This window comes from Haematobia irritans, chromosome 4 (assembly GCF_050003625.1).
Source record: "Haematobia irritans isolate KBUSLIRL chromosome 4, ASM5000362v1, whole genome shotgun sequence".
In the NCBI taxonomy this organism is placed as follows: Eukaryota; Metazoa; Arthropoda; class Insecta; order Diptera; family Muscidae; genus Haematobia; species Haematobia irritans.
Window position 1 is genome coordinate 118826706 of NC_134400.1, and position 24978 is coordinate 118851683.

Here is a 24978-nt window from a genome sequence, read left to right on the forward strand (position 1 = left end):
TTAAATTTTGAGTCTATAGATTTTGTAGAAGTCTATCAAATTCTTCCAGATCGAGTGATATTTAAATGTATGTATTTGGGACAAACCTTTATATATAGCCCCCAACACATTTGACGGATGTGATATGGTATCGAAAATTTAGCCCGACTTTAGACTTTCATTACTTGTTTTATATGCATATGTACTATGTGTATTTATTCTATGCATGTAGAGCCGTCTATGGGATCAGATTACTGTTCTGGTGTCATTTGCCAGTCTATGAAATAGAATTCAGTGCATTATTAATAACTATCTTACACATGGAAAATGTTTTCCATAAAAAAAATTAACCATATGGGTAAATATGTGACAAAATAAACGCAAATATTAGCTAACCATTACAAATGTATCATAAGGTATTAATAAAATAAATAATTGTTAATATTTTTATAGTCTACATTAAGGAGAGTTGTTTTGGGGAGTCCATATAACATTATCCCCAGCAATCACAACCATGCCAAGGAAGATAAGATAAGATGCTCTATTTGTCGATGATAAGAGTTGCAAATTTTTGTATGTTAACATTGCTAAAGGATTTTATGATGTGGTGGCTATTTAAATAAAGTAGTGATACTGTGGTTCGAAATGCATTTCATGTAGAATTGCAAAAGATCGTAAGCCCTAACAATTTTTCCCATAAGGACGTAAGTTCACGCAGGCCGAATCTTATGTACCCTCCACAATGGATTGCGGAGAAAGTTCCACAATTGAATTACATGGGTTGTTATAAGAGTTTATTATGTGGTTTCATCCAGTTTATTGTATACACCTAGGTACTTCGGTGGTTGAGCTCCGAGAACAGGATGAACTTTGTAGCTCACCGCTTCAGCTACAGTATCCTCATGAATCCTGTCAAGAATGATATGGTATGCTAGGTGAAGACCAACTCTTACATTCATGGGGTGTGGTTGCCTATCCACAAGATGGCGATTTGGATGGCTACTACGATAGGAACCCAGGAGGTACTTCTTTGACAGCATGTAGATGTGTCTGGGATGATCTTGGTCTCCGCATAAAGATTATCCAGGGATGTACTGCGGAGACAGCCTGTTGCTGTTATTCTACTGCGTGTCGCTTGTTTGAGGTGTTTACACTGGCGCTGCATACTTCACCACTGACCGGTCAAATGCCAAATATGTAGTCAACAAGTTTTCCTTGTCCACACCCCAAGTGCTACCGGCAAACGACTTGAGGACTACATATTGATCGACTGTACTCCTTGTTTCTACTACGGAGCTTTTTGCAAATTTCAGTGGCATGGGCAGACGACTTAAAAACGCTGTCGATTGTGATCCCGATAATCTTGGGATAATTTACGGAACGACTCTTACAATCAACTGCCTGCGTTTTTCCACATACGACTGGCAGCCGCACAAATTATTTAGAACCCAATGTTTGGTTCCTGGCGGTAGGGACGTATTCTCGATGTCCGCGAAGAGTCTGGCATGGTTGACCGTAACGAATGCCTTCGACAGATCAAGCGCCATGAGGACCGTTTTAGGCTGATTGAGTAATTGCAAAAACAAAATTGAGGAGTCTGGTCAGGTATTCAACTCCTAGTGTTCCCAAATGCTTTAGAACTAGCATAAAAATTCAATTGGGCCCAGCGCCTTGGATGGCTTCGCGCTATTGATGGCATTGGTAACTTCGGCAATGGTAATTAGCGGTGTATCATCGGCTTGGAGACCACGAATGCGACGAGTGGCTTTACTTTTCGCGCTATCACTCTCGGGATGCTCGACAAACTGTCGGTTAAACATTCAGGCGCATCTTCTCGGGCCATTCACCGTCACGACGCCAAAAGTGACTGAAATACCATCATCTATTGCAGATTCGAGAGGGCTCCCACAACTTACATGTTTCTGTGCCTAGGTTATAAAGGTGTACGCGTGAGTGAAATTTCACTCACACTCACGCACATTCGCGAAGCAAAATGTTTATTCACGCACGATATGTGTGCTAGTCACTCACACTCACGCACATTCACGAAATGAAAATCAGTACTCACACACGAACTATTTTCAATAACTCACCCTCAGGCACGATTCACGACAATTCACGTGACTTACGACAAATTCACAAGACTCACGATATTTTCCGACCGGGAATGAGCAAAGGTAACAAAATTCATGAATAGAATATACGTAGTTCGACAGCTAAATTAATTTAAGTTAACATACGAGTACGAATTAAATCTTAATTTGTTTTCGTGAGCTTATGTACTCGTCAACTGTTTTACTAATCTCCACAATCAGTTCCCTGATTATAGGATCAACAGGGTTAGCACGACGATGTTCATCACGCACGTCTGCGAGTCGCGCCGCTTCTGCTGGGAAGTTGGGCCTCACCTGGGTAATTCTACCAGCGGGTATGAAGCGAGCGACTGCCGCATTGATGATGCTTCGGAACTCCCTCTGGAGCTTCCGCCCCCTCCCATGATCATGTAGGTCATGAAGCGCTAATCTGTGCATTCTCTGATCCCATTAAAATGATGGATTGTTAGTATACGTCATTTATGAGAACAGGTGACGCTAAAGTAATATTTGACGAACTGCTGCAATCACCCAGACACTTAATGTTTGGGCTATAACCTGGAGCTCTAAAGGGTGATACGGTCAAAATTTGGTCAATGTAAACCTGACGTATTTCTTTCAATTTTGCATTTAAAAAACCTGAACACCCCTCATTTTGAAGGTGTGTGTGTGTAGAATGTTGCTCCTATTTTGATTTTGGAATTCACTCTTCAGTTGTCAAAATGCCGTCCAAGCAAGAAGAGCAGCGTATCAAAATTTTGCTCGCGCATCGCGAAAATCCGAGCTACTCGCACGCAAAGCTGGCAAAATCGCTTAAAGTTGCCAAATCAAACGTTACAAATGTAATTAAAGTGTTTGGGGAACGTTTGTCGACAGCCAGGAAGTCTGGATCGGGGGGAAATCGAAAACCGGAAGCCGCTGAGACGACAAAGAGAATTGCCGGTAGTTTCAAGCGAAACCCTAACCTCTCTCTCCGAGATGCCGCAAATAAGCTGGGTGTATCGTCTACAACCGTGCATCGAGCCAAAAAACGAGCCGGACTATCCACTTACAAGAAGGTAGTGACTCCAAATCGCGATGATAAACAACATACGACGGCCAAAGCGCGATCCCGGAAGCTGTACACGACGATGCTGACGAAGTTTGACTGCGTGGTAATGGACGACGAAACCTACGTCAAAGCCGACTACAAGCAGCTTCCGGGACAGGAGTTTTATACGGCAAAAGGAAGGGGAAAGGTACCTGTGGCTTGAAAAGCAACATTTTCATAGCTTCCGGGACTGTCAACCAAGAAATTTACGTGAAAGAGTGTTTGAATAAACGTCTGCTGCCTTTCCTGAAGAAACACGTTTGTTCCGTACTGCTTTGGCCGGATTTGGCATCTTGCCATTACGGTAAAAAGGTCAGTATGACTATACTCCCGTAGCTACGTTAAGCCGGAGCAATTCCGGAAGTGCACACATTCCATGCGCCGATTACACCTCACCGAAACCAAACGTTGGTGAATTTAGTTTCGAAAGACTGAACAGTACCATGGTCCAGTGTTTCTCTCCATCCCGGCTCGGGCCAACAGCAAACCGAGAAGGCTCCCCGGGATGCACCTCTTCCAACACAAAACGACGGCCGAAACACAATCCCACGTCGGCGGGTTCTACGCACCGGATTGACCCGATGGATACCAGCCATCGGCCAGCGGCTGCCACCTCAGTGTACGTGTTGTCTCGTCCATTTTTTCGTGTTGGAGAAGGTGCATCCCGGGGAGCCTTCTCCGCCTGCTTTTGGTCCGAGCCGGGATAGAGGAAAACCCCGGACCATGGTACTGTGCCGTCTGCCGAAATCGAATTCACCATCGCTCGGTTTCGGTGAGGTGTAACCGGTGCATGGAATGGGTGCACTTCCGGAATTGCTCCGGCCTAACATCGCTGCGGGAGTATAGTCAAACTGACTTCGTGGCAGGATGCTGTGCCAATGACAGCAGCAGTGGGTCATCTGATTATGTGACCCCACCGACTTCTCCCGCACAACAATATTCTCCGCCGCAGCATCTTACACCGAATATTGTTGTACCAGTTCCGGAGAGTGCATCATTTTTGCAATTTAATTGCAACGGGCTCCGTGGTAAGATTAGTGAGATCGTAGACTTTATGAATCGGAAAAGGATAAGGGTCGCGGCGATCCAGGAAACAAAGCTGAATCCCACCTGCAGCCTACGACATTGTGATGGGTACAATGTCCTACGGAAGGATCGCACAAGAAATGGAGGTGGTGGCCTGGCTTTCATATTACACCGTTCCGTGCAGTATAGACCTATCACGCTTGTGCTAGACACTAATGACCCGTACATGGAATGTATGGGGGTAGCAGTTAAGTGTGGGGCTGCCGAGATAGAGCTATACAATGTGTACATACCGCCGGTTGGTAGCTGTGCTCCTGGTTATAGCCCAAACATTGAGTGGTTGTTGAGCGGGCATAACCGATTGGTTCTAGGAGATTTTAATGCCCACCATGAACTTTGGCATTCTCTCCTGGGTAATGACCAGAGGGGCATAGCTTTGGCAGAGCAGATAGACGACTCCACATTTTGCACGGTGAACGAAGAGGCCCCCACGAGAATTATGGGTGACTGCAGCAGTTCGCCAGATTTATCGTTAGCATCGCCTGGTCTGATAAATGACGTCTCCTGGCAACCCGTCATTTCATTGGGTTCGGACCACCTCCCCATAATTCTCACCATCAACCGACCCTCCGATTTCATAACCTCTGAACGCCGGACGTTTATTAATCAAAAGAAAGCCAACTGGGAAGGCTTCAGAGAATACACCGATCGCCGCTTCAGTGAGCTCCCGTCCCCCTCACATGTTCATGTTGCCCAGAGGGAGTTCCGGGACATCATCAACGCAGCAGCCGCTCGCTTCATACCCGCTGGTCGAATTGCCCAGGTGAGGCCCAACTTCCCAGCCGAAGCGGCGGGACTCGCAGACGAGCGTGATGAACGCCGTCGTGCTAACCCTGCTGATCCTAGAATCAGAGAACTAAATCTAGAGATTAGTAAGATAGTCGACGAGCACAAGCGGAACACTTGGTTAGAGCACCTGAAGCAATGTAACTTAGGAACAGGAACTGGTAAATTGTGGTCAACAGTTAGAGCCCTCTCGAACCCCTCCACAAGGGATGATGGGATTTCAGTCACATTTGGCGACGTGACTGTGACTGATCCGAAGAGGTGCGCCAAATACTTCAACCGACAGTTTGTCGAGCATCCCGAGAGTGATAGAGCGAAAAGGAGAGCCACCCGTCGTGTACGTGGTCTCCGAGCCGATGACACACCACAATTTACTGCAGCCGAAGTTACCAATGTCATCAACAGCGCGAAACCATCTAAGGCGCTGGGCCCTGACGGAATTTCAATGCTAATGCTGAAGCATCTGGGAATACTGGGAGTTGAGTACCTGACCAGACTCCTCAATTTGTCTTTGGAATCACACATTATACCCGATGTCTGGAAAATGGGAAGGGTGATTCCACTACTGAAACCGGGCAAAGATTCGAGCAAAGGTGAATCGTACAGACCGATATCCCTTCTTTCGCCAGTAGCCAAGACACTTGAGGCATTACTCCTCCCCAGCCTTGTGGAGAATTTTCCAGCTGCCCACCATCAACATGGATTCCGTAAGGTACATAGTACGACAACAGCCTTACATGCCATTTCGACACATATTAATAAGGGACTTAACCAGCCCAGGCCGTGTCACAGGACGGTCCTCGTGGCGCTTGACCTATCGAAAGCATTCGATACGGTCAACCATGCCACATTATTTGAGGACATCGAGAATACGTCCCTACCGGCAGGAGCGAAGCGTTGGGTGCTGAATTATATGTGTGGACGCCAGTCGTACGTGGAATTCAGGGACAGAAAGTCAAGACCGCGTAGAGTTAAACAGGGAGTTCCCCAAGGTGGGGTGATATCTCCGGCACTGTTTAACCTCTACATGTCCTCGATTCCACCCCCTCCTGACGGCGTCGAGATTGTATCATATGCGGATGACTGTACAATCTTGGCATCTGGGCCCAATGTTGATGACATTTGCGATCGGTTGAACGTCTACATAGCTAATCTTACCAGTTATTTCACTGCGAGAAACTTGAGGATATCCCCCACCAAATCCTCAGCCACACTATTTACTACATGGACGGCAGAAGTGCGCAGGCAGTTGAATATCAGAGTCGATGGAGTAATAATTCCGACCACAAATTACCCCAAGATTCTTGGGGTCACATTCGACAGCCTTTTTAGGTCATCTGCCCATGCCACTGCAATTTGTAATAAGCTCCGTGGTAGAAACAAGGTCCTCAAGTCACTAGCCGGCAGTACTTGGGGTGCGGACAAAGAAACCTTGCTAACTACTTATAAGGCAATTGGCCGGTCAGTGGTAAACTATGCAGCGCCAGTGTGGACACCGCAGACCAGTGATACGCAGTGGAATAACATACAAACCTGCCAGAACGCTGCTCTTAGAACTGCGACTGGGTGTCTCCGCAGCACACCCCTGGATCACCTTTATGTGGAGACAAAGATCATCCCTGTGCGAAGACACAACTACATGTTGTCAAAGCAGTATCTCCTGGGTTGTTATCGCAGTAATCATCCAAACCACCATCTTATGGATACACAACCACCACCCAGGAACGTAAGGGTTGATATACATAATCTAGAGCGCGAGATCCAGCGCTATAAAAGAGAGCCTCTAGATCAAGCAGCGTACCAGGCAGGTTTGAACAGGATTCATGAGGATACTGTAGCTGAAGCGGTGAGAAGCTACAAGGTTAATCCTGTTCTTGGAGTCCGACCACCGCCCATAGCACCGGAGGAAAGAGACCTCCCACGGCAGACTAGGGTAGTTTTGGCCCAATTAAGATCAGGCAAGTGCAGCCGCCTCAATTCCTACTTATCGGTGATTGATAGCAGCGTAGCTGACGTTTGTCCAATTTGCAACCAAGGGCCACACGACACGCGTCATCTTTTCTCTTGCCCAGCCAAACCAACCCGACTTACCACCAGATCACTCTGGACACACCCCATCTTAGTCGCAGAGTTCCTTGATCTGCCAACAAGCTGATGTACCAAGCGTATAACATGAAATGGATGAGATCACAATAAACTGTTACAACAACAACAACAACGGCCGAAACAGCACGTACACGACCCATCGGGTTAATCCGGTGCATAGAACCCGCCTCCGTGGGAGTTGTAGTCAAAAGTGTTGAGTTGTGGTAACACTTGCCGATATCAAACATAAACTTCTTAACATTGTCTTCTAAATTGTAAGATAGTCCAGATGGAGTTAAGTTGCTGATAGGGAATTATGAAACGTTATGAAGAAATTTTCACACGGTAATTAGAGAGCCAAACTCTGTGGTAGAGAAATGCGTCTTCTATGCTTAACAAAATTCGCATTCGTATTTTAAGGACATGGCATCTCTGGCCTCACGACAATATTTATACCACTACTGTGGTACAGGGTATAATAAGTTTGTGCATTTGTATGTAACGCCAAGAAGGAAAAGTCTGAGATCCATCGTTTAGTATACCGATCATCTTAGAATTAAATTCTGAGTCGGTTTAGCGATGTCCGTCTGTCTGTCTGTCCGTCCGTTCGTCTGTCTGTTCATGTAGTTTTGTGTGCAAAGTACAGGTCGCAGTTTAAGTCCGATCGTCCTCAAATTTGACATGGGGTGGTTTTTTTTGGGACAGAGACAATCGCTATTGATTTTGGAAAAAATCGGTTCAGATATAGATATAGCTGCCATATATATTTATCCCCGATCTGGTCATAGTTGGCGTGTTTATCAACCGATTTTCTTCAAATTTCGTACATCCGAATATTTTATGAGTCTCGAAAAACAAAATATCAGCCAAATCGGTTCAGATTTAGATATAGCTCTCATATATATCTTTCGTCCGATTTAGACTCATATGACCACAGAGGCCAAAGTTTACTACCGATTTTCGTGAAATTTTGCATAGAGAGCAGTATTGATATTCCACCAATGCTTGGTAAATTTGATTGAAATCGGTTGAGATTTAGATATAGCTCCCATATATATCTTTCGTCTGATTTGGACTTATATGTCCTCAAAAGCCAGAGTTTTGCCCTGACTTGCTTCAAATTTTGCACCAGGAGTGTGTTTAATAGTATCGGTAAGTGTACCAAATTTGGTTGAAATCGGTTCAGATTTAGATATAGCTCTCATATATATCTTTCGTCCAATTTGAACTTATATTACCTCAAAAGCCAGAGTTTTGCCCTGACATGCTTCAAATTTTGCACAAGGAGTACGTTTAATAGTATCGGTAAGTGTACCAAATTTGGTTGAAATTTGTTCAGATTTAGATATATCTCTCATATATATCTTTCGCCCGATTTGCACTTATATGGCTTCAAAAGCCAGAGTTTTGCCGCGATTTGCTTCAAATTTTGTAGGATAGGTATCGTTATGTGTGCCAAATTTGGTTGAAATCGGTTCAGACTTAGATATAGCTCCTATATATATGTCTCGTCCGATTTGAACTTATATGACCTCAAAAGGCAGAGTATTGCCCTGACATGCTTCAAATTTTGCTCAAGGAGTACATTTAATAGTATCGTTAATTGTGCCAAATTTGGTTGAAATCGGTTCAGGTTTAGATATAGCTCCCATATATATCTTTCGCCCGATTTACACTCATATGACCACGGAGGCTAACGTTATACTCCCAATTACGTGAAATTTTGCAGAGATTGCAGAATTGTTATTCTAAATAATTATGCATGTCAAATTTGGTCAAAATCGGTTCAGGTTTAGATACAGCTCCCATGTATGTGTAAGCCAGAGTTGGGGAAATATGGTAGAATATCTTATATTTTAATCCCATTTTTAATGGCATTTTCCTCCAATTGACTTGATAGTTTCCACAGAGAATAAATTTAATTCGCTATTTAAGTGTGTCAAGTGTGATCTACTTTGGTTCAGATTTAATCCTCAATAGTTGTTCTTCCGATTTATACAAATATGACCAAAAAACCCACATTTTACACAAAATTCTGTGATGATTTCCCAATATCGTAATCATATCCTACACACTGTAATGCCAGACTTTCCACAGAATATTTGGCCGACTTGGCCAAATAATATATCATAACCCACAATAGATCACATTTCTTCAAATCGGTTAAGATATAGATATTTGAATGTGGGAATATAAACCTTCATAATAACTCGAAACAAATTTGAAGGAGTTGTGATGGTAACACAAATTTTGGTGTACATAGTGGTGAAGGGTATAATATAGTCGGCCCCGCCCGACTTTAGACTTTACTTACTTGTTATAGAATGGTGACGGGGGTATAATAAGTTTGTCATTCCGTTTGTAACACATCGAAAAATCGATTTCCGACTATATAAAGTATATATATTCTTGATCAGGGAGAAATTCTAAGACGATATAACCATGTCCGTCTGTCTGTTGTAATCAGGCTACAGTCTTCAATAATGAAGCAATCATGCTGAAGTTTTGCACAAGCTCGTGTTTTGTCTGCAGGCAGGTCAAGTTCGATGATGGGCTATATCGGTCCAGGTTTTGATATAGTTCCCATATAAACCGACCTCTCGATTTGGAGTCTTGGGCTTATAGAAATCGTAGTTTTTATCCAATTTGCCTGAAATTGGAAATCTAGAAGTATTTTAGGACCATAAATAGGCGTGCCGAAAATGGTGAGTATCGGTCTATGTTTTGGTATAGTCCCCATATAGACCGATTTCCCGATTTTACTTCTTGGGCTTCTAGAATCCGAAGTTTTTATCCAATTGGCCTGAAATTGGAAATCTGGAAGTATTTTTGGACCATAAAGGGGTGTGCCGAAAATGGTGAGTATCGGTCCATGTTTTGGTATATCCCCCATATAGACCAATCTCCCGATTTTACTTCTTGGACTTATAGAAAATGAAGTTATTATCCAATTTGCCTGAAAGTTGACATCTAAGGGCGTTTTCGTTTCGCAAAAAAATATGTTGCCCTGGTGTTACACTACTTTTTTCCTCATTGTATTTTCGCCCAAATGATAGTATCAAAGTTATTGTTAATTCATAATATTGAAAGGAATACAGGATCCAAAAGCTATGAAAGTGTCCTTCATATTTTGCAGTCAATTTGGAGAATGTTGCACTTTTTTTTATCAATCGAAATCGCCATAAAAATATTTTATGACAATAAAGAGGTGTGCCGAAAAGGGCGTGTATTGGTTCATGTTTTGGTATATCCCCAATAGTGACCGATCTCCGGATTTTATTTCTTGGGATTATAAAAACCGTAGTTTTTATCCAATTTGTATGAAAATCGAAACCTAGAATTATTTTTGGATCATAAAGAGATACGCCGAAAATGGTGAGTATCGGTCAGTGTTTTAGTATAGCTCCCATAAGAACGATTTCCCGATTTAATTCCTTGGGTTTCTAGAAACCGTAGTTTTTATCCGATTTGCCTGAAATTTCACTTCTTGAGGGTATAGAAGGCGCACCGATTATGAAAATTGCTTGAAACTCAATGTAAAATTTCCAGATTTTACTTCTCGGGTGAAAATCTACAGATTTAAGATTTCAAATCAAGACGTTATTTTATAATTTTCTTGCACACTTACAAGAGATGTTAATGATTCCTCTAAAACAAAAATGGGTCTTACAAATCCAGAATCTGATATAGTCTTCATAGGTAAAATCTTTAAATTTATCTCCGGGAAGTGTATTGGTTGTACTGCTCTGCTTGATTTGTCGTCAAACCCCCCTGAAATTTCAAAGGAAACCCTAATACGATATTTGATTCATGGTGGTGGGTATTTAAGATTCGGCCTGGCCGAACTTACGGCCGTATATACTTGTTTTTTAGTTAATTTTATTTTCTCGGAAATTATTTTTGGCGAGAAAACAATATTTTTGCGACAAAACTCTTTCAATCAGGCAATTAATATATAAGATCCATGAGGTTTCTAATATCCTGGTAATCTATCATTGATGCCACAATTGAATAATTACAATCGGTGTTTAAGTATTTTTCGAATATGATTTATTTTACAAAATAAGTACAAAAGATTCACATAATACAACTAAAGACTATTTAACATGCTTGAACATGATGGTTTCGATGTATTTGATCGTGATTTCGTTACATTTGAACTATACATATTTAAAATAAAAAAAGAAAGGTTGAAACCTTAAATGAATCACAATTGGAGAAAGTTGTTATACATAGAGTTGGTATCTTGAAAAGTGGGATTCTATTAAGAAAAAAAAAAAAAAAAAAAACACAGATACTACGTTTATATAACTTAAAATTAATACTTAAAAATCTCATATACTTAAGAGCATGTGTACGAAAAATAAAAATCACAGGCATATTATAAATCTAAATTGAATTTTTTCCAAATAATATGCGCAGTCTTTATGGCTATATTCCATTCCCCTAAAAAAATCGTTCTCAATCGATTGTTGGCCTTTGGGGTCGGTCATGGGGATTCTTATAGAAATACTTTCTCAATTTATATTGATTAGATAAATACTAGAATACTAGTAACTAACTATGATGTAAATTAAACTAAGCTATCCTAAACTATTCTATGCCACATGACTGGATGCTACAATGGTCCATAAATGGGTTCAGCATAGGGCAAGTAGACTGTGGGTACTCCAACAACTCCGCATGATTCTGTAGAGGAGTGAGATACCTGTTGTGACAAACGTTTCGAATGTATTTTGTATCTAGGAAAAGAAGAAATCAACAGTCAATTAATCATGCATGCTAGAATGTCTTACACTACCACTTACTTCCTTCGTATGCAGCATGCCGAGAAGGCAGTTATAATGGCAGCCAGACCAACAAAGGCGGCTATGATTACCAACCATGTACCAGGCGAGCTAATGTAACTTGCCGCTGCCACCGGTTTGGGAACTGAGCAAGGTTCCACCTCACTCACCCCATATTCTACATATGTATCGAATAGTTCGCGCTTAAGCCAAGGTGAATCCATTAGCTTTTGCATTTCAGCCATTGATATGGATGAGCCATTCTTGAAGAGTTGGAAGCATGAACTACTGGCTGAGAAATCCAGACTATGATCGGCTCTCGTCAAGACCTGGGTATCTAAGATATGTAAATCTAAGCCCAAAGGTTTCATTTTCTGTTTCACAGTCTCTTGGAAGGCTCTGATCTGATGTTGGACTTCATTCGGTGGCCGAGAGAAGACGAATTTCAACAATGACTTATCCCGTATTACAAATATTTTCAAATTTTTGAAAGTGTGACGCTTGACTAGATCCGAATTATTGGCTCTGATTCTCATATTAAAGTAGCCATCTACGTAATCGGAAAATGATCCACTCGTGCGTAGTTCACCTGTTCTATTGTTGAGCGAAAATAGACTGGGCAAGGATGAAGTATCGAATTTCTTGGATCTTTTATAGAACTGTGGTACGAATGTTACATTCTCTATGGTCAAGATTATTGGTTTAGCTTCTGCGTCTAGATCCTTGACTTGAATGGTAGTAATCTTACTGTCGACAGGGACATTGATACGTATGCCTACCGACATATCACGTTGCTCGAATTGTGGTAGATTATCATCCACATCGATTACGCTAACAATTATTCTTCGCTGTGAAAGATCCAGACGATCGTATGGTTCACCCAAAAACTCTGCGGTAGGATCTCCCAATTTTAAACATTTCACTGTAATGGATATACTGTCTGTTGTCTCACGATCTATGGGTTTTGTAGTCTTGAGTATGGCCGTATTATTGACACCTCTTTCGATAATGAAAATATTCTGATCATTACCCTCTGTAATGACATAATCAATAGCAGCATTTTCTCCAATGTCCTCATCAATGGCAGAGAAATTGCCTACAACAGTTCCCTTGGGTTGCTCTTCAAGTACACTCATTTCCAGAGGAACTTCACCCTAGAAATGAGATGGGAACAGTTTTAGGGATCCATTTACTTGGGGGATTACATTTCAATACTTACCACCTCTCTCACAAATCTTGGCCTATGATCATCAACATCTAGAACTTTAACTTCCAACACTCTGGTTACCGATTGTCTGGGTTGTCCATTATCGTAGGCTTCCAATATGATATGATACATGTCTTTGGTCTCACGATCCAATATTTTGGTAGTAGAAATAATGCCTGTATTCTCGTCTATGGTAAACGATTCTGCATCCGAAGTAGCATCAAGTATTTTGTAGAACAAGGTGCCGGATGGTGTATTTGGATCATCGGGATCAGCAGCACGAACTTTGAAAACAGCTGTACCGGCTGGTAAATTCTGTAAAATATTATAGACAAAAAAGAGACATAAGTTATAGGAGATAAATCATACACTGGAAAAAATATTTACATGGTATTAAAGATTACGCAACCTAAATTTTTGGATGAGCAATTTATACAATATTAAGGCCAAATTTCTTTAAAATAATTAAATTTTAATTAAGGAAGCCGCATCTTTGGCTCGGAATCAATACAAAATCCTTAAGAGAAGATCAAAATCTTTGGATCCAAGTAAACTTTTTTTGAGCCTATATTGAATTTGAACCAAATCGAATAAAGTTTGCTCCTCCAAGAGGCTCAGAAGTGAAATCTGGGGATAAATCCAAGAGGCTCAGAAGTGAAATCTGGGGATAAATTTACGGGGTGGCTGATAAGTAATGAAACCATGTAAAACGCTATATTTTTCTAAATTGTTTGTCTATTATAATGTTCAAAAGCTAAATACTGTCGGAAATAATTTAAAATTTTAGAATCTGTTTAGATTTATTCGAATTGGCTACCTTTGACATGAATTATGACCTTCAAATGACCGATAAAGCCATCATACACTGCACGGTGGTTCCATCCAAGTCGATTTGTTTTTGGAAATAATTCTGAAACTTTTGAATGTATAAACATATACTTTTTTACAATATACTTTTTCATTGTTTGAAATCTGATTTTGGGTCCCTAGCGGGTCTATAGGCGTTAAAGGTATGTACCATCGAGTGTATGAAATTTAGCTGCCAAATCCGCGATTATGAACCGATTTCCGTGATTTCTGGCTTCTGGAGGTATATAAGTGCAGTAACACAGCATTTGGTCAGTATCTCATATGGTTGAAAAATCCAGATTTTTACTTTGATTTTCTTAAAATTTTTCTTCAAAAATGCATAGAATTTTGTCAGGATTGTAATTAAGAAAAAGAAGAATCCACCAAAAATAATTGATCCCACTTTGTTAAAATTTTGGAAAAAAAATAAATTGTAAAGGCCATATGACGCGAATTATTAGAGATATTCATACACACGTGCGACGTTTTTCATATCAGCTAAATAAAAAATCATTGAAATCGATTTATAATTGCAGTTTTAGCAGCGACACCCAGTCCATGGATCCACCAGAGACCCACAAACATGCAAACTTAGAGCAAAATACCACAGCTTTCACACTAAGAAAAATTATTTTGTTATCCTTATCCATTCAAATGCTGCTGAATTACTTCCAAAAAACAATTTGGGCCTGCGCTATTTTGGGCTCATCTTGGTGAAGCGCCTTCTTGAGGTGATCGACACTATGCCATTGTTTAGTGCCGACTTTACTCTCCAAAATGCTCCAGGGGCTAAATTTCAATGGATTGAGATCCTGAGATTTTGGTGGTCATTGTACGAAAGAAATGAAGTAAAGAACCTTCTTTTTAAGCCATTCTTGGTTACGGCAATGTAACAGTATCACGGTAACGAGCAATGGAACGAATTATTTTATTTCTGAATGTAATAGGTCAAAATACTTTTTTAAAAAATGAGCTGCTACCGAAATGGACAAATAACAGGTTGGCTGATAAGTCCCCGATCTGACACATAGATGGCGTCGCTAGTATTAAATGCATATTATTTTTATATAGTACCAACCTTCAAATGATTCGTGTCAAAATTTCTGTAAGTCAATTAGTTTGTGAGATAGAACGTCTTTTGTGAAGCAACTTTTGTTATTGTGAAAAAAATGAAAAAAATGAATTTCGTGTTTTGATATGTTAAAATACTGTTTTCTGAAGGGGGAAAATACGGTGGAAGCAAAAACTTGGCTTGATAATGAGTTTCCGGACTCTGCCCCAGGGAAGTCAACAATAATTGATTGGTATGCAAAATTCAAGCGTGGTGAAATGAGCACGGAGGACGGTGAACGCCCGAAAGAGGTGGTTACCGACGAAAACATCAAAAAATCCACAAAATGATTTTGAATGACCGAAAAATGAAGTTGATCGAGATAGCAGGGGCTTTAAAGATGTCAAAGGAACGTGTTGGTCATATCATTCATCAATATTTGGATATGGGTGCCGCGAGAGCTCACATTTGACCAAAAACAACAACGTGTTGATGATTCTGAGCGGTGTTTGCAGCTGTTAACTCGTAATACACCCGAGTTTTTCCATCGATATGTGACAATGGATGAAACATGGCTCCATCACTACACTTCTGAGTCAAATCGACAGTCGGCTGAGTGGACAGCGACCGGTGAACCGTCTCCGAAGCGTGGAAAGACTCAAAAGTAATGGCCTCTGTTTTTTGGGATGCGCATGGAATAATTTTTATCGATTATCTTGAGAAGGGAAAAACCATCAACAGTGACTATTATATGGCGTTATTGGAGCGTTTGAAGGTCGAAATCGCGGCAAAACGGCCCCATATGAAGAACCGTGCCACAAGTCATTGAAAACGATGGCAAAAATTCATGAATTGGGCTTCGAATTGCTTCCCCACCCACCGTTTTCTGCAGATCTGGCCCCTAGCGACTTTTTCTTGTTCTCAGACCTCAAAAGGATGCTCGCAGGGGAAAAAATTTGGCTGCAATGAAGAGCTGATCGCCGAAACTGAGACCTATTTTGATGCAAAACCGAAGGAGTACTACCAAAATGGTATCAAAAATTTGGAAGGTCGTTATAATCGTTGTATCGCTCTTGAAGGGAACTATGTTGAATAATAAAAACGAATTTTGACAAAAAAATGTGTTTTTCTTTGATAGACCGGGGACTTATCAGCCAACCTGTTACATAATGATATCACATATTGAATGTAATCGGATGAAAATTGCCGCCTACACAGAAAAAAAATTTCACGAAAAATTTTCCAATTAAAATTCTAATTGAGTTTTCAATTCAATTCAATTACATTCAATATTCAATTACAAATTTAATTGAATCAACAATTTTTTTAATTGAAACAAAAATCAATCACAAAAATTAATAGTATCAATTAATTTTTCAATTGGATCAATTAATTTTTTAATTGACCTTCAATTAATTTTTTAATTGATACTACCATTTGTGTGATTGAAGATATTTCGATTAAAAAATTAATTGGATCAATTAATTTCGTGATTGAATCAGAAAAAAACTTTTTTTGTGTGTACGTGGCTCCAGAATCAGGAGATGGGGTCTGGATATGTGGGCTGTACCTAAGAATGGTCCTATACATCGCCATTAAAATCTTTGGATCCAGCATGAAATGAGTCTTTTTTACTTGGATCCAAAGGTTTTGACCTTCACCTAAGGATTTTGGTATAGATTCCGAGCCAAAGATGCGACTTCGTTCAAAATAGGAGGAAGCTATCCAGCTTTAAATCTAGGCCCTATACAATTGAAATTAGAATGCACACCTCATTCATCGAATTTTCGTTCTTTTTTGCGATAAATTAGCAAGGTTATGCACGTAATAATAGATTTCAGTTTAAAAATCTAAATTATAACATATACTTCAAAGTAAAAATGTTTCTTTAATTTCAAAAAAATTTAAACCAACGATGGAAAATCTTAAAAATAAGTCTTAGTATATATTTGAAGCTTTTCTATATTTAATCTCAAGATTCAATATCTTAGTTCATTTGAATATTATTTCTTTAAATCAAAAATATTTTAGGCTGCATAATCTTTCATGATAGGTCAATATTTTTTTCTGTGTATTTTACACAAAAATAGCACTCAAATTTTGAGGACATGAAATCTTTGTGCGGGCGACATTATTATTATTTTTTTCAGTGTACACTTACCTCAGTCACATTAGCCATTTGTCCAATTTCCGGTTGTACAAAATACGGAATTCCATCATTGGCACTCACATCACCAATATAGATAATCAATTTGGTATCGGAACTAAGGGATTTTTGTTTTGGCACTTTATCTCCATTGTCCTGAGCACGAACTCGAACTATGAAAGGTTCTGAACGACCTTTACCAGTCAGTTCACGTTTGGTTTTAATTTCTCCAGTATTTTTGTTTATTTTGAATAGGCCATTTACCTCACCCTCGTCGACAATGTCGTAGACAACTTCACCACCGGGTCCATCATCCAAATCAATGGCCAATAATTTTATAACAAATGTATCGGGGGGAGCATTTTCCGGAATTACGGAGGTGTACTCCTTTTGACTCCACACTGGAGCATTGTCATTTACATCTAAAACATCAATGGTCAAATCGACTATACTCTGTTTGGAATCTGAACGTCTACCGGGTGAGTCTTCCGCAGTCACTTGTAGATGTATTTGGGGAGTGCGTTCACGATCTACTATATGATTGGGAGCTACCACAATTTCTCCGCTTTGTGAATTGATTTCGAAAAGATGGGAATTTTCTCCATACAATGAATACGAGATCTTGTGATAACCCAATTCTTCATCTCTTTGGGTCAATGAAGCATCTTTATCGGTGGCCCTGACTTGTATAAGTTTTGTCAGATTTTTGGAATTTTCCAATATCGAAGTATGATAGGCCGCCTCCTCAAATATGGGACTATTGTCATTGACATTTTGCACTGTAACATTGACCAAGGTAATTGTGCTGCGTTGTAGATCGGGAGCATTTGCTTTTACACGGAATTGGAATTGTGTTTGACCTTCGGCCAAGGCTTCGTAATCCAAACGTTTACGTAAGCTTACTTCTCCGGAACGCTCATGTAATTGGAAGTACTCCAATTCCTTAGGTTCAACTAACTCGAAGCTTTGTATGGGTAATTTGGTCACAGGGTCATTGGCTTGCAAAGTGAAGAGAGTGCTGTCTATGGGCATCTCTTCCATTACGTTTACATGGACCACTGGTTTGAAGCTTGTCCATCCCTTGTTGGTAAACACGGGATTAGTGTCTTTGAAAGATTGCACATATATTGTGACTTCGGCTGTATCCACTTGACCTTCAGGATCAACTTCTGCATTTAGGTCTTGTACTTCAATGGGCAAAACGATAATGGCTGCCTCATCATGATTTAATTTACCGTTAACATAAATAACTCCCGTTTCTGGATCAATGCGGAAGGCATCCTGAACTTGATAATTGCTACGATTTGTAGTGCTTACACCAGCCTTAGAAGTGGCTTTAATGGGTCCCTTAATGGTATACTGCAATTTGGAATGCAAATCTTTATCAATTGCTCGAACCTTAAGGACACTTTCTCCGATTTCAGTGCGTTCTGAGACATGGGCGGCATAGCTGTGTTGTTCGAATTTGGGTTTCTCATCATTGATGTCCTTTATGTTGACATATACGGTGGTTGTAGCAGTCTCCGGAATAGGGAGGCCTGAGTCTACGGCATTAACTGTAATCTCAAAACTGTCCATATTCGAGTCACGATCCAAGCGGGCGTGATGTGAAACGGTAATTAAACCAGATCTGCAATGAAATAAACAAAACGGAATTTGGTTTTTCTATGCATATCATTTGCTTATATATAAAATCGAAATATTGGGCAACTAATTGGGTGAAAATGTATCATAAAATTTAAATAAATACTCTATCCTCTTTGTAAGACAAACAATAAGATCTAGAAATTCGTAATTGTGTTAAAATTCTAAATCGAGCTTGCCATATCCGTCCATATATCTTTTGAAGTCAAAAGATTCCACGCCCAACGGATGACGCATTTAAATAATAAAATTGAATAATTTGCAAGCGTTGTTCGCTTGTAAGACTGAAAATGTTTGGCAGTGAAACAAATACGAAATTGGCTTTTTAAAAAAATATTATGCTAACTAAAGTTTAGGATACGCAAGTACCAGAACATTAAGGATAAATTTCTTTAAAACAATGCAATTTTCATTAAAAGTTTTTGATATTTGAAATTTGGGCCCTCTGTTAAAGTTATATGTCTTTGAAGTTACTGTAAACTGACCTTAAAATGGAGAAAAACGTTTTTTGATCTAGAGAAATTAAATTTAAATTATCTGTGTTAAATATACAAAAACTTCAAAAATAAGCAAATTCGATATATGAGATCTATTTCTATAAACATTTTGTTAGGATTTTATTCCATTTTATCAAAATTTTACTCCTAGAGAATACTTTGTCAAGATTTTATTCTTAGAGAAAATGTTGTCAAAATTGTATTCTTTGAGAATATAATAGCAAAATTTTATTTCTATAGAAAATTTTGTCAAAATTTTATTTTTATAGAATATTTTGTCAAAATTTAATATCTATATCAAATTTTGTCAAAATTTTATTTCTATAAAAATTCTTGTCAAATTTTATTTCTATAGAAAATTTTGTCAAAATTTTATTTCTATAAAAATTCTAGTCAAATTTTATTTCTATAGAAAATTTTGTCAAAATTTTATTTGCTTCTATATAGAAAATTTATTCAACAGTTTTATTTCTATACAAAATTTTGTCACAATATTATTTATATAGAAAATTTTGTCAAAATTTTATTTCTGTAGAACATTTTGTCAAAATTTTGTTCCTGTAGAACATTTTGTCAAAATTTTATTTCTATAAAACATTTTGTCAAAATTTAATTTTTATAGAAAATATTGTCAAAATTTTATTTCTATAGAAAATTTTGTCAATATTTTATTTCTATTGAAAATTTTACCCAATTCTCATTTCTATACAAAATTTTGTCAAAATTTCATTTCTATAGAAACTTCGGTCAAAATTTTATTTCTATAGAAAATTTTGTTAAAATTTTACTTCTATAGAAAATTTTGTCAAAATTTTATTTCTCAAAATTTTATTTCTATAGAAAATTTTGTCAAATTTTTTTCTATAGAAAATTTTGTCAAAATTTCATTTCTATAGAAATTTCGGTCAAAATTTTATTTTTATAGAAAATCTTGTTAAAATTTTACTCCTATAGAAAATTTTGTCAAAATTTTATTTCTGTAGAACATTTTGTCAACATTTTTGTCAAAATTTTATTTCTATAGAAAATTTTGTCAAAATTTTATTTCTATAGAAAATTTTGTCAAAATTTTATTTCTATAGAAAATTTTGTCACTAATTTATTTCTGTAGAACTTTTTTCCAAATTTTATGTCTAGAGAAAATTTTGTCAAAATTTTATTTCTGTAGAAAATTTTGTCAAAAATATGTTTCTGTAGAACATTTTGTCAAAATTTTATTTCTATAGAAAATTTTGTCACAATTTTATTTCTATAGAAAATTTTGTTTCAATATAAAATTTTGTCAAAATTTTATTTCTATAGAAATTCTTGTCAAAATTTTATTTTTATAGAAAATTTTGTCAAAATTTTATTTCTGTAGACAATTTTTTTCAAAATTTTATTTCTGTAGAACATTTTGTCAACATATTATTTCTGTAGAACATTTTGTCAACATTTTATTTCCGTAGAACATTTTGTCAAAATTTTATTTCCATAGAAAATTTTGTCAATATTTTATTTCTATAGAAAATTTTGTCAAAAATTTAATTTTCGTAGAACAATTTGTCAAAATTTTATTTCTGTAGAAAATTTTGTCAAACATTTATTTCTATAGATTATTTTGTCAAAATTTTATTTCTATAGAACATGTTGTCAACATTTTATTTCTATAGAAAATTTTGCCAAATTTTATGTCTGTAGAAAATTTTGTCAAAAATTTGTTTTTGTAGAATATTTTGTCAAAATTTTATTTCTATAGAAAATTTTGTCACAATTTTATCTCTATAGAAAATTTTGTTTCAATAGATAATTTTGTCAAAATTTTATTTTTATAGAAAATTTTGTCAAAATTTTATTTCTGTAGAAAATTTTTTTTCAAAAGTTTATTTCTGTAGAACATTTTGTCAACATTTTATTTCCGTAGAATATTTTGTCAAAATTTTGTTTCTATAGAAAATTTTGTCAAATTTTTTTCTATAGAGAATTTTGTCAAAATTTTATTTCTATAGAAAATTTTGTCAAAATTTTATTTCTATAGAAATTCTTGTCAAAATTTTATTTTTATAGAAAATTTTGTCAAAATTTTATTTCTGTATAAATTTTTTTTTCAAAATTTTATTTCTGTAGAACATTTTGTCAACATTTTATTTCCGTAGAACATTTTGTCAAAATTTTGTTTCTATAGAAAATTTTTTCCAAATTTTATTTCTATAGAAAATTTTGTCAAAATTTTATTTCTATAGAAAATTTGTACAAATTTTAGTTCTATGGAAAATTGTGTAAAAATTTGATTTTGATCAAATTTTATTTCCATAGAAAACTTTTTCAAAATTTTATTTATTTTTTTGTCAAAATTTTATTTCTATAGAAAATTTTGTCAAATTTTTTTCTATAGAAAATTTTGTGAAAATGTTATTTCTATAGAAATTGTGTGAAGTATCTCTTATTTTTTGGTAGAATTCAACCAACTGTGGCAACCGTGATCACAATACCGGAAATATGTAATAGGTCCCAAATATTGAAAGTGTAATTTGTTTACTATTTCTAAATACTAAAAATAGTTAGTTTACCCCGACGTTTGAAATACTTTTCATTGACTTGAATTAAGGGTAATAATATGTTTTATCCTTCATGACATATAAAGTATATCGCAGGTCTGGTTACCGAAGACTACCCAATATACTGAATGGCAATGTCAACTTTTTCCTAAAAACGGATTTAACTTTTCTCAATAATCGCTAATAACAATATCGATAAGTACCATATAATATGGATTAGAACATAACGGATGTCAAAATAGTTTTTTCTCTTTAAAAAAGACAAAACGTGACTTGGGTACTACATCCGCTACATTCTGTAATAAATAAATAAATCCAAATTTCGTCCATCGATCCCGAAACAATTATTTCCTTTATTTTTTCTTGTCTCGTTTTTTCGACTGGATTGCTATTGTACTCCCCGTATTCCTCTGGAGTACAAGGTCTCTCTTATCGTCTATTCCAGATACGCCTCATGAGAATTATTTTTCAGATTCGCTCCCTTTTCATATAACAGACTCTTATAATAGGAGTTGTTCCAAATAGCTTGAAAATGATCACAATTCTTACTCTAACCAACTGCAATATATCTCTAATACTATTTTCATACAAGTACTTACATTTCATCAATTTCGAAATTGTCATTGGCACCAACTATGCGATAACGCAACAAGCTATCCAATCCATCTGGATCATGGGCCTTGACCATCGTCACATTATAGCCAGCCAGGGCATTCTCAGGAATTGACACACGATAACTGGGTGGACCCAAGACAGGAACATTCTCTATATTTTGGAAATGGCCCTTAAAAATGGGACGTTGATTTCCGGATATACCCACTCGTACGAAGACCTTTGTTGTATTTACTAATGGCGGAATACCAAAATCGGTAGCAGAAACTACCAATTCATACTCTCCCTTCTCGGTATCCATGGATCGAGCGACTTTTTGCAGTATAATTTCACCCGTATCCTCGTTGATGCTAAAAACATTTCCCGATATGCTGTTCTCCGATATAATAGCATAGCGAATTCTTCCACCACCCTGCGTAGGACCATCAATATCCGTGGCCCGTACATTAAACTGAGGCTCGAAATGACTAGTGCCCTCGCGTATTGTTCGGAAATATTCGGCTTGTTCGAATTTCGGATAGTTGTCATTTACGTCAAGCACTTCAACATAGACCTGAGCATTAGCCTCACGGCCTCCACCATCTTCGGCCACTATGGACAGACTATAACTGTTTTGTTTTTCGTAATCCAGAGGTTTCTTAATGAAAAATCCTCCGGTCAAAGGATCTGTATAGAAATTTTCTGCTCCGAATCCTTTAAGATAATAGGTAATGAAACCGTAGCCCTCAGAATCTTTATCACTAGCTCGTACCATCCCTATTTGCGTGTCCACAGTTAAATTTTCCGAAGCTAAAAATCTATAGCTGGAATGCTCAAATACTGGAGGATTATCATTGACATCTTTGAGTTCAACATTAATGTGAACTCTTGAGGCTTCCTTCCCATTTACCATGGCCAAAACATCAAAGGAGAATTTCCGACGCTCTGGGTCTAACACATCATAGTCAAGGTGCGAAGAGTTCACAACTTTCACCACAATGGGGGTTCGTCCTTGGGCTTCTGTGGGACTAACAACGAAGGTATTATTGGAATTGCTGACATCTCTAAGCAAGAGCGAATAACGACTGTTGTCACCAATATCCTCATCATCGACCACTACAGATAGTCCAGGCAAGGGCATACCATTGCCAAGATTTTCAGGAATCGTTATATTGAACGTTTCTCCATTGAATTGTGGCTCATGATCATCCATATCATTGACCACTATTGTAATTTGTGTTGTCGATGACTCAGCTGGAATTTCACCATTTATCATTTCCGTAGCACGGACATTTAAAGTGTAGACCCCTCCATTTTGCAATATTTCCGAATTCTCCCTGTCCAATGGTAAACCTGTTGTTCTCAATATAGCAGTTCCCTCTTTGGGATCACCAAAAGGCATCAAATCGAAGTGTCCAAGATCGTCATCCTCCAGCGTAAGTAATATATCTCTAGGTATACCAACATCACCATCAATGGCTTTAATGGTCAGTATACTAACACCCGCCGGTGTATTCTCATCCACTGTGGCCGAATAAGGAGCATTCGTGAAGACTGGTGCTTGATCCTGTGTATCGAGAACTGTAATTGACACGGTTGCATCAGAGGACAAACGATTCTCAAATGCACCATCTGAAGCCGATATGGTCATTATGTAGTTGGGGCGACTTTCAAAATCCAAAGGTTTCTTTAATATGATGCGAGCTGTATAGTTGCCATCTGATATTTTTTCAGATTGTACATCGAATGTATCGCAAATATCATTTTCCTAAAAATAAATAGAATAAAATATATTTCTATTAGGTCTAGTTTGTCTTGCCATTGGAAGTTGCTATTCAAAAATTAAAAAAAAATCCCGCATTTTTAATTTGCACTCCCAATAATAGAGTGTGTGTCGGAGTTGCCAATGTTTTGAACAGGTCCATAAAATACCTCTCAAATTTCAAACATATGGGATACAAATTGCGGCTTCCATGCTTTCAAGAACTCAAATCACATCACTCAATGACATCAAATACCACCATATTTTAGATTTTAAGCAAATCGGATTAAAATTACGACTTCCATGCCCTAAAGAAGCCAAGTCGGAAGATCGGCCTATATTGGGACTATATCAAAACATTGACCTATATGGCCCACCTTCGAACTTGCAGACAAGAAAGGAGTTTGTGCAAAATTTAAGCACAATAGCTTCATAATTGAAAGCTTTAGCATAATTACAAGGGACAGGCGGACAAACCAACATCTTTACATTTTCTTAGAATTTCACCCTGATCAAGAATACGTATTGCTTATATAGAATACAGGATTGTGTCTATTTACTAGAAAGACTAAACTTGTCCTATATATCGAATCAAGTTGTTTGGGCAAGACGGTGCCAGTGTCTGATAAAATAAAGTAATTTCGAGTAACCATAGACAGAAACTGAATGGGAAGAGGCACACCAAAGAGAGGACTGAGAACGCCTACATATGTTGGGCTCTGCGCAGAAGAGCGGTGGGTTATAAATCGATTCTGAATCCAAAGGTTATGCACTGGATATAGAAGAGA

At 37.8% G+C, this 24978-nt stretch overlaps 1 protein-coding gene and 1 long non-coding RNA gene across 2 annotated transcripts in view; one reads left to right on the forward strand and one right to left on the reverse strand.

Annotated features, from left to right (window-relative positions):
- The first annotated feature begins 212 nt into the window (after nucleotides 1-212).
- Nucleotides 213-629, forward strand: LOC142234824 (uncharacterized). Its single transcript, XR_012721723.1, has 2 exons — nucleotides 213-337; nucleotides 433-629. It is a non-coding gene; the product is annotated as an uncharacterized LOC142234824 (long non-coding RNA).
- A 10517-nt stretch (nucleotides 630-11146) lies between these two features.
- Cad74A (cadherin 74A) overlaps nucleotides 11147-24978 on the reverse strand; it is a 118017-nt gene continuing 104185 nt past the window's right edge. The window contains exons 4-8 of the mRNA XM_075304400.1: nucleotides 22437-24196; nucleotides 17175-18789; nucleotides 13126-13428; nucleotides 11928-13060; nucleotides 11147-11861 (exon numbers count right to left, since the gene is read on the reverse strand). Coding sequence (XP_075160515.1) covers nucleotides 11738-11861; nucleotides 11928-13060; nucleotides 13126-13428; nucleotides 17175-18789; nucleotides 22437-24196 — 4935 coding nt within the window. The 3' untranslated portion in view covers nucleotides 11147-11737. The remainder of the gene's footprint in view (nucleotides 11862-11927; nucleotides 13061-13125; nucleotides 13429-17174; nucleotides 18790-22436; nucleotides 24197-24978) is intronic.